General features: G+C 40.2%; 2 protein-coding genes across 4 annotated transcripts in view; one reads left to right on the forward strand and one right to left on the reverse strand.

Moving 5' to 3' along the window:
- The window catches only part of pdia5 (protein disulfide isomerase family A, member 5), a 95,189-nt gene extending 84,736 nt beyond the window's left edge, over nucleotides 1–10,453 (reverse strand). For 2 of the 3 annotated variants that reach the window (XR_013805575.1, XM_079666471.1), the window contains exon 1: nucleotides 6,009–6,149. Coding sequence is in view for 2 of the 3 variants with exons in the window: in XM_079666471.1 (XP_079522597.1) it covers nucleotides 6,009–6,134 (126 nt within the window). In the remaining variant the exon portion in view is untranslated. Of the gene's footprint in view, nucleotides 1–6,008; nucleotides 6,150–10,298 lie in introns of those variants that run through there. The other variant, XM_079666472.1, reaches the window with a different exon arrangement.
- LOC307029753 (adenylate cyclase type 5-like) overlaps nucleotides 1–15,489 on the forward strand; it is a gene marked incomplete at its 3' end in the record, with an annotated part of 223,850 nt that overhangs the window by 111,351 nt on the left and 97,010 nt on the right. The gene's annotated exons all lie outside the window — the stretch shown is intronic.

A 15,489-nucleotide genomic window follows, 5' to 3' on the forward strand; every position in this document is an offset into this window, starting at 1 on the left:
GTGGCCCGCGATGAAATTGAGTTTGACACCGCTGCTCTACAGGCTTTACAGCTTCAACACCCTCTGTCCTTAGACCCTGCACATATACGGAAACAATCTCCAAAAAGGAAAAGGAAGTGTTTCTTTTCACCCTATGAACTTCACTGAAGTGCCAGGATCTGAAAAAGCTCACATTTTTTGCTGATTTCTGTTAAACATTGCTGTTATTCTCCCCGTCAAAATGTTAGTTGTAATAAACCTTCACAGGCCACCGGCAGGGTTTAGACTTTAAGACTTTAAAATCTTGTCAAAGCTATGAGGGGTATCAGTTAGATCTAAGTGAAAGAGTTTGACACAGAGCTACACTCTTATAGCACTGACTGCAGTAGTCCCATTGTTGAACCTCTTTACTGTGCTCATACTTGCCATAAACATTATCCACAGTTTATTGTTATATTTGCTCTGAAGTGGGAAGCTATAGGAGAGCTTCAACACAGCTTTTATATGGAAACTGATTTATTTTCCTATGGCTCAAAGGAGACAGGATGTTGCCTTCAGTGTGGACCTGCGCTAAAGGTGGCTTCAAAGTAAGCAACAGATGGGTGCATCTGCTTCATTAGTCCGAATGGTGCATTCGACTTTCCCAACGCTGGTAGTTGGGCTAATGGTGTGTAGCACCTAATATGGGTAACAAAGCCCATATTGAGAAGCTTGCACTTTAATCAAAGAGCACTAACAAAAAAACACAGGACTGATTACACCCGAGCCGTATGAAGTGAATTCCCTGCCTTCTAATGGTCTCCGTGCCATCACCATTCATTAAAAAGCTCTTTGTTTCTGCCTACGGAGGATTAAATTAAAACAAGCACCGGTCAGGCTCATTTACTCATTTTGATTCTCAACTGGGTGCTCTCCTGAGGGAGGCTGATGGGAATCTTAAAGGTGACCTATCATGCAAAATGCACTTTTGTACGTCTTTTCTACATGAACATGTGTCCCCGGTGTTCCAGGGAACTCACCAAGTGTCAGAAAACACAACCCTCTCTATTTTCCTCCATATCCAAATCTCTAAAAAAAAAGGGGCTGCAACGGATCTGATACAGACTGATCCAGATTTGAACACTGTCCAAGACGGTGGCGCTACGGCTATTGGGCCAACTCTCCACCTATCAGGGGAATGGGGGGCTGGAGACGATGTAGTACATATGCCAGGCCTGTAAGTGGCGCTGTAGTCTGCCACAAAAGCAGAGAAGAAGACTTGTCGCGCATGGTTGCCATGGTTGCCCTTCTGTTTATTCTCCGCTGTGGCTCTTCTTCTCCCTCCCCGAGGCAAGCGTATGCTCCCGCTGCTTTTATTCAATGCAATCCCTCCCCGTCGAGGCAAGCACTGTAATTCTCTCCGGTTAGTCCACCAGCAGATGACAAACACCCACCTCTCCGCCTCTTCCAAGGAACGAGGGGACCGTGCGCCGGTCAAGATGTCCGTTAAAGTTTAAATCTTCCGGACAAAATCACAAAAGTGCCGGTCAAAGGTCTTCTTTGTTATTTATTGAGCTTTAAAACAAATGAATAACGACTCTATATAATAATATAATAAAACACGGAGGACGGAGATCTATTTTTATCCCCCTCTTCTGACTTGATCAGAGCACGTTCCCCTCTCATGCAGGGGGGCGTGGTCAGCTGCAGCTCACAGAATCAGCCCCCAGCAAAAACAGGGCTGGAGGACAGCAAATAGAGCGAAATGAGGCATGGCTAAAATGCAGGATCTGTTACGTATAAATATACCTTATATAGGTATGGCCCTACAATATATCATTTAGATATAGCATGATAGTTGTCCTTTAAAGAAGGACACTTTGCACACCAGTACACTTCTAAATGAAAATAGAAGAGACAAAGGGCTTAGAAAAAAGGATGAGCAGAGTCCTTGTGTTTCATAGAGACGGATCGAGGCAATTTATTTGCGTTTGCTTTGTCACTCGATGTCAGTGCATTAGGCAGATTAGCTTTATGTGAAAACAAGATAAACACAAGCTGTTTGTTATGAGACCTATGGGAATCACAGTGAGGGGGGGGGGGGGGGGGGGGGGTAATGAGGGTGGCTCAGTGACACATGTCCTGTATAGGTGGAGATTTAGAGAGGGTGAGGAAGATTAGGAAATGATTGCAGGCTGTCTGATTGCCTCAGCCCAGAAGTTGTGTTTTTGTTTGGGGTTATTTATCAGCAACGAACTGGATTACTGAAAAACTACCCGCCTGGTTCTAATGAAAGTTTGAGAAAAGCTGATCAGTTTCTCTGGAAGGATGCTTAATAAGGAACCCTCAGATCAAAGCTTAATAAGGAACCCTCAGATCAAAACCTCCATTAGGCTTGAAAGATGGCTGAAATTTGTAGCTTGCTAATTCACAGAAGTCAATATATCTACCACCACTCTAACAGGACTGTCAACTGTTAATCCATCCATGTTAAGTATGCTCCAATAAATCAATGCTCACAAAATCATGCTTCTTTCAGTGGGGCTTTGGTACTATGAGGAGTGTTTTGAATCGTTTTTAAGGACACTTTAGGCGCTTTCACACCGGAGTACTTTTCCCGTTTAGTTCCGATAGTTCCTGGGATTATAAATTCACACCAAAAAGAGAACTTAGTTCATGAGAACTTTCCCCCCCTTTTCAGTCCCTGCTAGAGAGGTGGGACTATCCTGGGGAGAAAAAAGTTCCAATTTCTGATTGGTTGTGCGAATTACAAACCACGCCCCGTAAAACTCGGAAAACTTTAAGCCGCCATTGTATTTGCTGGCATTAGTATTATTAGCATTAGCATTAGCCCTGCGCAATAACGGAGAGAGAATAATTTATGGCAACACAAAAGAAAACATGGGAGCGGTGGAGATGAGGAGGTGTCGGCGTTCTGGCGATTTACTCGGAAGGCTTCAAAGCCAGTCCCAACTCCGGGGACTTCCGGCCGGGGACTTCGGGTGGCAGTATACGCCGTGAAGTTGTTTGCGGCCTGCCAGTAAACCCAAAACAGCAGAAGAAGAAGAAGTGACGTCAGCGGCTTCATTTGCCTAATCCTCCCTCAGGGACTTATTCCGGTGTGAACGCGATCTGCTCTTTAGTTCCATGGGGGAACTAAGTGCTGGGAACTAAGTACGGCAAAGTACTCCGGTGTGAAAGCGGCTTTTGACACTCTTATGGGCAAAACTCTGGCCTAACTTTGAAATACATCATAAATCCAGCAGGCACACAGCTACCAACTACTGCATAAGATCACCACAAACAACCCAGAGTCGGGGTTAAGGAGTTTAATGATGGGTTTTTCAGACAGGCACTTTTATTTTTTGGGGGGTTTGCCCTTTCCCATGGTGTGTTATATACATTTGTGTGCATGTAAATGGTCTGCAAAGGCTACAATCCCCGTGTCCCCTCCAGAGGAATGAAAGCATCTTCATCGAGGGAATATTTAGTTTAACATAGATACATATCTGCTTGCCATATAACTGATTTATTTGAGCAAAATGCCATCTCTGCACAAACTAAGTGTAAATAGACTATTGAGTTCTCTGCCGTCACGGTTTCTTAGAAGTATAAATTGTGTTTTGAACAGTGACCGTAGACGGCATACACAGTATTGAACACATTGTAAACATACGACGGTCATTCACGGCTTTAAAAAACAACAACACGGGTAATAACTTAACGTTAATATGCAAACAGACACTAAATACTTCCTACTACAGCATGACATTTTTTTAACCTACACACAGTCAGGGCAGGTGAACATATGCTGTTGTGAAGCCAATACTTCTCATGGTTGATATAAAGAGAGATTATTCTACTAACTAAGCATCGTCACGTTACAATGATTTAAATAACTTCACTGTGCTGACAGCTCTCCTACAAAGAGTTTTAAATGACGGATTCAGAAGCAGCACTACTGCTAAACTGGAGTTCTTTTTTTTACAATGTAACACAAGCAGCTAAAATGGAGAACTTGATTGAAGCAGGAAAGTGCATTTCGGTGATATGAAGGATGGAAGTAACTAAATGAATTGATAGTAAAAATGTGATTTATTTCCATGTCTCCGAGTTATCTCCTCGCGTGTTGGTGCTATCTTCTCCTCTCGCTTTGTACGATTCATTTTTAACTTTAACTGCAAATGATTAATGTGAGAAAGTGATGATGAACCATCTTTTTATCAGATCACGGCAGTGTTAATAAAAACACTTGTATAGTTGTCTCTCAATAGATCAGTGGAAATGAAATTCATCACATGGATTTTTAGGAATCTTTCCTCTCTCAAAAGTACATAGTATTCCCATTTTAAAAAGGCCTGTATCTTAGGTGTTAATTAATATAACATGTTTACACATTTCTGCTCGTATTCGAAGCTCTTTCTGCATTAAATGTTTCCTTTAAAGAGACAACATATTTTTAATACTAGTTGAACATTACATTTTTTTTTTTTTTTTTTTTTTTTTAATATGTTTCTAGTTATTGTGCTATTAATTATTGTTTTTGAATTGTACTCCTATTGTGTTATTTAATATTGTAGTTATTGCCTGTACAGCACTTTGGTCAACTGCAGGTTGTTTTAAATGTGCTATATAAATAAATAAAGATTGAGATTCAACAGCCTTCAAATCTTGGCCAGGACATAGACAAAACAAGTTTTTAAACAACTATTCCTCACAAAAATGTGAGTAGATTCAAATTTGTGTGACTCAAACAGGTCCTTAGAAATACATTTACATTTTCAACAAGGTAAAAATACCAATATTTATGTTAAACAATCTAAGAAAAGAGACCAAAAGTAGGCCAGTGTTTCCATTATTTCACCATCTCCTGTAATGACATGATAACACAGCTCCACAATCAGCTTTAAAATATGAAGCATCAACGTCTCACACAGACTGAACATTACGACCTTAAAGAAGGTGGGATTCATCGCAGTGTTATTCTATCAGGCGTATGTGTGCCTCTTAAACTGGGTTTTACACTGATACTGACACGTGTGATAAGCCAATTGAATCTCATACGTATTGCCGGCTCACAACATTAAAAGGCAAGAGTTAATTAAAAAATGACCTTGTCGAATTCAGAGTTTCCACCTTGATCAAAACATGAGCTCTGTTCAAATGTCACATCATCTGCGCTCACTATCAGACATCAGCTTAATGTCAACTGGCATGAACCAAGAGTGAACCTCTGAATCCATTTTCATAACTGTAATCTACCTGAAACTCTTTCATCATCGATCAAACGGGAACCAAAGACGGGATAATGCTTTTTGATAACAAGACTCAAACTCAGAATAAAAATATATCAGTACTTTATTCATCCGCCTTTCTTATTTGCCATAAAGGTAGGTCCCGTTACGTATAGCTGAACAACATATATGCTGTTGTAAAGCCAACACTTCTCATGGTTGTGATAAAGAGTGATTATTCTTCCAATAGACTCGTCATGTTACAATAATAGAAACAACTTCACTGTGCTGACAGCTGTCCTACAAAGAGTTATAAAAGACAGATTCAGAAGCAGCACTACTGCTGTCAAGTCCTTCAGGGTTTTGGCCTGACTTGAGAGGCTGGAGGGCAACAGAGGACACTTGGACAACTCAAATGTTGTTCTTTTTGTCTTTATTTATTTAAGACAGCTCCTTCAAAACACAAAAGGACAAACAAATGTTAGCTCACATGCTACACAAATTACAAACATTTCGCAGGCCTCACTGCATTCTCAATAATAATAAAGCAACACAAACCATGTTTTAATTAAAAGGATAAATTGTTATTTTAAAAACACATCATTAACTTAAATGAATTAATCAGAGTGTTTATCTCTAAACTGGAAAAAAGCACCAGAGAAAACTTAATCTGAACACCTGCGCGGTCTAAATTACACAGCCAACAACGGAGCACAGGCAGACCGCGCTGCGTAGAAAGCAGACGATTGCGCAATAACACTCTCGCAACAACAACAGATCAAGTACATAAACACAATAAACCCCGGAGAAACATACCAACGGCGTCTCCTGAGCCTCACACACACTGTCGCCTGGTTCTCCCTCAGTGGCTTTGAGAACAAGAGACCGGCCATCACAAACCACGCCCCTTTTGTTGCCGTGTTTACCGGAAGCGGCATTCATTTTTTTTCAATACAGCTCACTTATGAAAGGTAGCCTTGGTCCAAAATAAAACGAATACCGTCTCTTGGTATTGAACAACACTACTACAATAATAATAATAATACTCTAAACGAAAACACATAATTATATCTCAGTCCGTTTTTCACAGATATTAATACATATTGACTTTCGTCTCGACAACTGCCTTATTTGCCATAAAGGTATGTCCCGTGCTGTAAAACGGTGACTCTTCCTAAGCAGCAGGTGATCAGCCCCTTGCCTACGAGCCCACACCCTCCATCTGGTGTCACTAATCTGCTTCAGAAATGGCATCTAGTTCTAAGGGGCCGTACTGAGTCAGCACAAATCACACCAGAGTTTATCAGGCACTTGCCTCAGGTTTCCTGGGCCTAATGAGCCGTACAGGTGTGTGGACCGGCTGATTGTAGAGACACAGCATCCGATACCACACAAAAACTAGGCTTCTTAGCTTTCAAATGAGCAGAGGAACAGTCAATTAGCAGCTTTGGCATCTATTACACTTCAGATAGTATCAATGGAAGACAGGGAAGACGATTAGCGTGCTAACATGCTACTTCTGTTGTGGGATCAAACTGAAGCGGAAGGATCCAACCTTTTTACGATTTCAAAATGCTTTCTAATAACTATCTAAAATATGAAACATTCACTGGTCCAAGCCTTTCTGTTCAATATTATTTCAAAAAGATAATTTGGGTTTTTTTTCGACTGTTGTTCGGACAACATTTAAACGCATCACCTCGACTCTAAGGTATTGTAAAGAAGATGTATCATAGGTGACTGACATTTGAGAAACTAAATAAAATGGCAGTACCTACATTGTTAAGATAAATACTCAAAAATGTAAACAAGCATAACAATAGCATAACTTCCCAACGTAAACAGATTTTTAAAAAGGCATTAATTGGATTGCGAGTGATCATTTCCCAAAAAACAAGCTTTTCTTTTAAATAAACAGGGAAGTAGAATCTGTTTTGGGGAACAAATCAATAAGGGCCATTCCCCCCATGGCTGCTAACGTTACTTATAATGTGAATCTGTTAACAAAACGTCACGGAAAACAGGTCGGGTCACACACATTGATTAAACCTGGCCGAAAAAACATTTAGAGTTTAGCCGCCATGGGCAACAGATAAATTGTTAAGTGTGTGTGTGGTGTGGTGTGGTGTGGTGTGGTGTGGTGTGGTGTGGTGTGGTGTGTGTGTGTGTGTGTGTGTGTGTGTGTAGAAAGTTTGGATTTAATTGTTTTGACAGCAGACCACCACCACCCAGACAGACAGATGACCTCACGCATGTGCTGCAGTGGTTTGTGGCCTCCATTATTGAATAAATTCCATGTGCCCTGCTGTGCTACTGTACCAGTACACTACACACACACACACACACACACACACACACACACACACACACACACACACACACACACAGAACACACCCGCTGAGACAACACAGGCTACTAGTGGTGGGTGGAATTAGTCACAACTTCATAGCGGTTTCGGTTTGTCATTATTAGTGCAGAAGCTAGTATTTATTTCCTATCGTTGAGCTATGTTTCCATTATTTTCAGCAAACTTATTGGCCAATTAAATGTCTTAAATTATTTATTTTTTTAAATATGAATGCCAATATCATAGAGACCATGTTCACATCTTCAAATAGCTTTTTTTGCCAACCTAAAGTGCCAAAATGACACATTTTACAACGCAATAAAATACCATATCCTCCCACAATACAGCAATACAATACAAATGTTTTGAAAATGCAGAATCCTCAGTATCCAGACAAGGCAATCACCAAATATGAAATATGATAACTTGACCTAAGGTTATGTTATCCAGTAAGTCATTTTACTACACCGTGTATTTGGTGTGGCTGTACAAACACAAGATGCTACTCAGCATGTTAACCTTGTCACCATTTCTTTTGACAGCCTGTCAGTTTTGGCACAGTACCAACACGTCGAACTGTGGCACTGTACACACACACACACACACACACACACACACACACACACACACACACACACACACACACACACACACACACACACACACACACACACACACACACACACACACACACACACACACACACACACACACACACACACACACACACACACACACACACACACACACACACACACACACACACACACACACACACACACACACACACACACACACACACACTTGCAGTGACTGTTCTGCAACAGGAAGCTGGACAGGAGACGACCTGCTTTATACTCATGTGACAATTTATAGGGAACACTTTACAACATGAAAGAAGTATTTCTTGGTGTACTGGATTTGATTCAGATGTATTCCTAATAAATTGGCCACTGAGCGAATGTAAAACACATTGAAGGGATCTACTTGAAAGTGGTTTAGATATAATCTTTAAATGAAAGATAAGATCAAAGAATATTATAAGTGGACTGTGTGTTCAGAATAATTACTGAGGAAGTTTTTCATTTGTATGGAGACAGGTATGTAGCGTAAATTACAAAATAATACCAAAATAAACCCACTAATAGTCAAGTTTTATTGTGAATTTTTTCCTGAATTGAAGATACAACTCTTCCCAACACTAACGAAAATAAACACAAAAATAAAACTAACAATATTCAACACTAACATAGAGCTTTTACTTAAGTTATCAGGAAAAAATACCAAACATGTGAATACAATATTTGTGTTTTGGACCGGGGGAATTTGAAAACATAACTTAGTTTAGAATTTGCATATTGCATATTTTCATTATCAGATAATAAAACAGCTGCAGCTCTGTTCACTTCTGAATCATATTTGCAAATGCCCACTATATTTCCATGCAGTTAGGATTTGCACTGACTAACCAATTCACTTCTAACAGTCACATGACATGGAGGATACTACACTTCTTTCAAAGGGCAATCTGTTTAGGACAGAAACTAGTACACACCCAACAGAGAGTGGCAGAAACTTTTGTTCCATATCACAAACTTTTGAACTTTCAATTCCCTTTACAAACTCAGCTGGCTGAACAGATCAGTTTCTGTGATAATGAGTTATGCATGCCGTGGTATTAACACTGAGCTACCGAGAGAATGAAACTAAGAAGAGATACACTTTAAGGAGGTGTATGCTGAGATAAAGAGAACGCTTATCAGGTCTGGTAAACGTTAACCAACTAGGTTTACTCAAGTACAGTACTTTGAGTTACTTGTACTTGACTTGAGTATTTCCATTGTTTACTACTTTCTTCTACTCCATTACAATTCAGAGGTAAATATTGTACTTTTACTCCACAACATTGATGCAATATCTTTAGTTACTTATTTCATTAATAATGAAAAACAATATAATCACAACACCTAAAGAACACTTTTTTCACCTTTACCAGTTTGATAAACACGTGAATGCATCAATAATTATAACCAAAACATATAATACATTGTTCTTAAACGGGCCAATCTGCATAATGAGTACTTTTAGTAGTTTTAAGTATGTTGATGCCAATACTTGGGTACTTTTACTTCGGTACAAGATCTGAGTACTTCAACCACCTCAGATTAAGCTGATAATACTTTATATTATTCTGAAATGGGCCATTGTGCAGAATGAGTACTTTTACATGTGTGTACTGTTACTTGAGTAAGATTTTGAATGCATGTTTTCTTATTTGTAACAGCGTATTCCTACACTCTGGTACTTATATGTACAAGATATAGTACTTCTCTCCCCTCTGGAGTTATATGCTACCGAGTGAATGAAAGTAAACATGGAGTTAAGCTGAGGTAAAGATAAGTTCCTCAGGTCTGTTGGTGTTACCGAGTTCCCTGGACGGTCTGGTTCCCACAGGGGAGGGACCGGGCACACAGGCGACCGTCGGCCAGGAAAAACCCGCTTAATGTGGGCAGCTACATTTCAAATCCCGGTGACTTTACCACAAGAACCGCACAGCATTACTACATTGTTTCCAAGTTCAGTAAAGGGCTGTCAACTTTACCTCCTGCACGGACAGGCTATGGGGACGGATTTCTAGTGTCGGTTCTGCCTCCTTAACGCTTCTTAACGGACACAAATCCCTCCGCCATGTGCATGCAGGACACCGAGCAGCCCTTACCGTTTACCGGACAAACACACCGGGTTTTGTTTGACTCACCAGCAGCACCAACATGAACATTTTCTCCTCTCTCATCCGACTCCCGTGGCGCTGGTTCCAAGAGGCCATGATGCCGTTGCCACGTCTGGATACGCAGGCGCATTCGTTTTTTCCACGGATTCTTGGGCACGGCGCAAGGCTTCATGGGAAATGTAGTTGTTGTGGGGAAGATTCGGCGGGAGGTGTTCCGCCCACCTGGCGAGTGAAATACGGGATAGCAAATGAGTCAGAGGTGGGAGAAGTATACCAGATCTTGTACTTGGGTAACTTGTGTGCTTTTATTCTATTTTATTGTATGTTTTTATTGTGTTTTTATTGTTTATTGTGTTTCTATTGTGTATTTCACTCTGTAGACTATTGTGTTTTTAGCACGTCTTTATGATGTTTTAATGCTTTGTCAAGCACTTTGTGACTATGTCTGTGAAAAGCGCTTTATAAATAAATTGTACTTACTTACCTACTTACCTACTTACTTATTTCATTAAAAGTAGAAGTACCAGAGTGTAGGAATACCCTGTTACAAGTAAAAGTCCTGCATTCAAAATGTTACTCAAGTAAAAGTACAAACGTATTAGCTTCAACATATAAGTGACAAAAGCACAAGTAGCCTACTCATTATGCAGATTAGCCTAAAATAGATAGGTAGATAGATAGATAGAGATAGATACATTTCCTATCAATAAAATCATTTTTGATCCTAAATATATTGTTTTGTTTTTTTCGGTTGCATTGTTCTTGTGTCTTGCATAATAAACTTAAGTATAAAATCATCATTGATATTTATTCTCTCCTTTACTTATTTGCATTGCATTTGATGTTGAGGTAATCCAGAAGTAAAAGACAGTAATCAGGTTACATTACTTTTGTATTGTTATACGTGGATTGGGTTTCTGATTAATTCTTTCTAAAGGTAATTGTAACAGATTCCATGTTTAAAGTAGCCCTCTCAACCCTGCATGTTCGATAGCAACGAGTGTATTCATGATTTTGTTTTTATCACCATATTGCATTGGAACACAACTAATTACACAAGAGGCTAATCAGTAAATTGGCTTGTGAGTGAACGGCTGTTAATTAGCTCTTTATCAAATCGACTTTCTTTCCTTTGGTTTAATTACAGCTTTGAAATGTGCATGCCCAGTATCTCATGTATGCAGTGATTGGGTCCATTCCCCTGTACAAATGAATGCATTCAAAAAAAGGAAAGTTTAAAAAAAAACATACAAAATTAATACATCTGAACAGAATTGAGTAGAAAACGTGCAACCTTAACTTAAATTAATAACATCTTATCAGGTAAGTTAGTTAGTTAGGTGGATATATCAAACTGAGGTTTAAAGAAAGAAAACTGGTTTGTTTCTTGCTTTAATTTCACTATTTTCTGTATATCCATCTTTCTTTCTGTATATGTTTCTATTGTATTCTTTGTATGTACCTAATGTTATCATGCACCCTGATGTTGTCAAGGTTTTTTGTATATAAAGTTTGATGTAGCCTATATATTTTCTTGAAACAAAATCTAAAAGATATAAATAAATATATCAGGGGTATAAGCTAGTAACTCAGAATAGAATAAAATAAGCATAGATCATCAAGGTTTAGTTACTCTCAATGCAACGCTCCAAATGATTTCATTTATGAATGGAGTTTGGCTTATATTACCCAGCATACATCTGACTGCCATAACAATACAATACAATACAATGGCTTTGGTCCAGAGTTTATCAAATGTGTTTACTGTTTGAGTTTAATTGAACAACAACAGAGTTACACTGAAATGCCCAGTGGAGTTGTATTGCCAGGTAACCCCCGGAGTCCCAGACAGCAACCTGCAGGAGAAAAAGCTTTTCCCAGAAGCCTCTCTGTCTCTCCCAGCTCCTCCAGGCTGTGATTCTTCTCTCAAACATTGCCTGCTTCTGCTCCGGACGGACGCATTTTTGTTGCGACACTCTTCCAGGTCTTCGGGGGTGTCCAAGCGCACTTCCTCCCCATTGCGCTTTCAAATCTTCCCCTTACTATCCCCGCTTCTTACTAACCCCCCTCCCCACTTCCCCCGATCCCCCTCCCCTCTACTCGGTGGTTTCGTCCGACTCTTGCGGAGAGAGAGAGCGCAGTTGTCGGCTGCAGGTCGCAGGAGAGGGACGCACCACAGCGGCTGAGGACGCAGCACTAGAACCCAATTCGGTTCCGTTTCTATTGTTTCTCTGTGTATCTCTGCCTGGCATTTGTCATCAACTTGGGGAATTACAATCATCTTCCAAGGTAAGAGGAAAACCACTTTTTCCCCTTTCTTTTCTTTGGGAAAATAACTGAAATGACTGGTAGAAAAGCACTTTGTTAGGTGTGTTGTTGTGCACCAGTTCCCTGCTTGTATCGAGCTTTAGATTTACAGGCGGAATGGATTAAATTCGAATTTGGATTAAAAAAAAAAATGAGCACAATAGCATGCTTAAGCTGGAGTAACCTGTTTAGAAAAATAAAAAAAATATCCCTCCATCAATAATGGATTGGCTAAGCTGTGTTCGCCACGCTGTGGGGTCCGTTTTTCTCTGGACCATTTCTCTATCAGAGCCAGGTTTAAGCAATGTGGCGGGTTTCTCTTTATTCTAAGCCTTTAACACTTTTGTGGCCACTTTAACAGTTTGAGGCGAGGGGTTTTGTCCGTTGATAGCATGTGTTATTCAGAGCAGTAAGCGGTTCCTTTATGCCAAGCCAGTTTTACTTTCCACTCACGTTTCATCCCAGGATCAGAGGAGCGTTTGTGGGCTGCAGGATCAGCCTGTGCAGCCACATTAGACTGTCTCAAACTTACTTTGTGCTGCACTGTATACCGATCCAGACCAATGAATGCAAACTTCAAAAATAATCTCATGGGGAAATTTAATTGACATATTCTCTCTGGAAAATGTATTGTGTTGTGCTGTGCGTCTCGCTTGCATTGTTTCCCCTCAAATTGGCTTTTTTTCGTAGCAAGTAGCAACCTATTTCTTAAGACTGCCCATAATGACCTCATTGCTTATCAATTCCAATTAGCACATTGGCTTTTACGCGCGGAATGTGCACCCTTTACGCACATTCAGAGGGGGATTTCAATTAATGTATTCTTTCCAAATCCCAGCCAACGTTCGTGGGACTAATTTCTGCATGAAAACACTTCAATTCACCTCAGAAAGTCATTATTCATGAGCCTGTCACATGGATGAATTGCTTGTCCATTTCTCCCCCGAAACAGCCTATACAGATCTGTTGTATTTTGGACGCTGAAGAAGGATAGGGTCAGCTACCCAGAGCTGGGGATGTCACACAAAGACATACAGTGTTATAAAATGAGACAATTTCCCTCTTACATGTTAAAGTTGATTATTCTGAAGTGCATTGTTGGGTTGATGTTGCATATCGACAGAGGGCAGTGTTGAGCAGCTCTGACAGCTGAGAGAACACCTTGCCAGGTGAACTTTTCTGCATACCTGCTGTACCTACACCGCAAGAGTTATGTGTCTATGTCCTGGAGCAAAGGTGCAGCACTCATCAAGCTTTCATATATATTTAAACTTAGGCGGACATTGCTTTAATGGAGTTTTGCTTGTGTTTCTTTCCTTTTTTCTGTTTCTTGATTACATGTCAAGCACTCTTTGAACAACAGGGATCAGCTCTAAGAGACATTTAGTCCAGCTGTAAATGTCCTAAGCCTAACTATCACATTAATCAAAACATATTTTCTCTTAAAAAGCTTTATTTCTTGCACCACAGTAACCAGCACCACCACCGGGGCTTTTAGAAGCTTTTTTAAGAGCTTCAATTGTTTTTAATGTGGTACATTTTATTGAGCCTCAGTGGTTCAGTGTCTTCAACAGCATCAATGAAGAGCCCGGTATTAGCCATTAACACTCAAATGGCTCTCAAATGCAAATGAGAATGGCTGGTTTGGGTTTTGGGAAACATGGCAGATGAAATAATGCATTTTCTGTGGAGCTCTACTTTTTTTTGGTGTGAAACCACTCTGTTTCTTTTTGTCGTGGGCAGAACATATTTATATAGCAGTCCCAACATAATTTAATAACTCTAATTAGTGATCCAATATTCATATTAATATCTCGCTTCAGTATTATTCCTCCAGTAGAATAGTAATTCATCACAAACACAGCACAGTCTTTTATTCTCCCTGTCTGGAATTCAAATGCCATTTTTTATTTTGTTCATTCATCGAATATCTCATTCATATTTGGATTGATATTCATATATTCTCACATGTTTCAGCGGGGCCCACATGCTTGTCCTACGGATGATTAACACTTTTGTTATTTCGAGAGCTGTTTTAGTATCCTGGGTCAGTCTTTTCAAATGGAAATCAGGTTTTCTTCTTTGATGAAATTATGAGGGCTCTTGACAGGTCGTGGTGGGGGGGGGGGACCAGCAGAGCTGAAAAGAGATCTGAAACAAAACTGTATTGACCCCCCACCCCCCCCCCCCTCCAGACCCCTCTTAAAACACCTCCATGTTCACTTTCCCTCTGCCTCTCCTCAGTGTCCTTGTAGTTACAATATGTGAAAGTGGTTTTGATTATACATGGAGATCTGTCCGTGGCATCTGATGTCGACATTAATAATTCATTTTCATTAACTAATATGATGTGGAGTAGAGGAGCCGACAGCTTCTTCATCAACATTTTAATGATACATATTTAAACTGTACCGTGTGGATTATTTCTGTTGGCGGGTATTATTCAAGAGGGGACAAACGGATATGAAAGTTTAATGTCTGGAGAACTTGATCTCTCCCGCTCGTCCATCCGATATTACCTTTCCAGGAAAAAGGAAACAAAGCCGTGTGTGTGTGTGTGTGTGTGTGTGTGTGTGTGTGTGTGTGTGTGTGTGTGTGTGTGTGTGTGTGTGTGTGTGTGTGTGTGTGTGTGTGTGTGTGTGTGTGTGTGTGTGTGTGTGTGTGTGTGTGTGTGTGTGTGTGTGTGTGTGTGTGTGTGTGTGTGTGTGTGTGTGTGTGTGTGTGTGTGTGTGTGTGTGTGTGTGTGTGTGTGTGTGTGTGGGGAATGGATTGAGGTCACACTCTCAGTACTGTTACCCTTCACAGGTCTGAACTAGAATTTGTTGGACTAATTCTCCATTTCCACCCCAAACCTAGCCAACAGAAATGTTTTTTTTTGGTTCTGAAGACAGATGAGTGTCAAGGAGAAAGC

The sequence above is a fragment of the Notothenia rossii genome (assembly GCF_949606895.1).
Source record: "Notothenia rossii genome assembly, chromosome: 2".
NCBI lineage: Eukaryota > Metazoa > Chordata > Actinopteri > Perciformes > Nototheniidae > Notothenia > Notothenia rossii.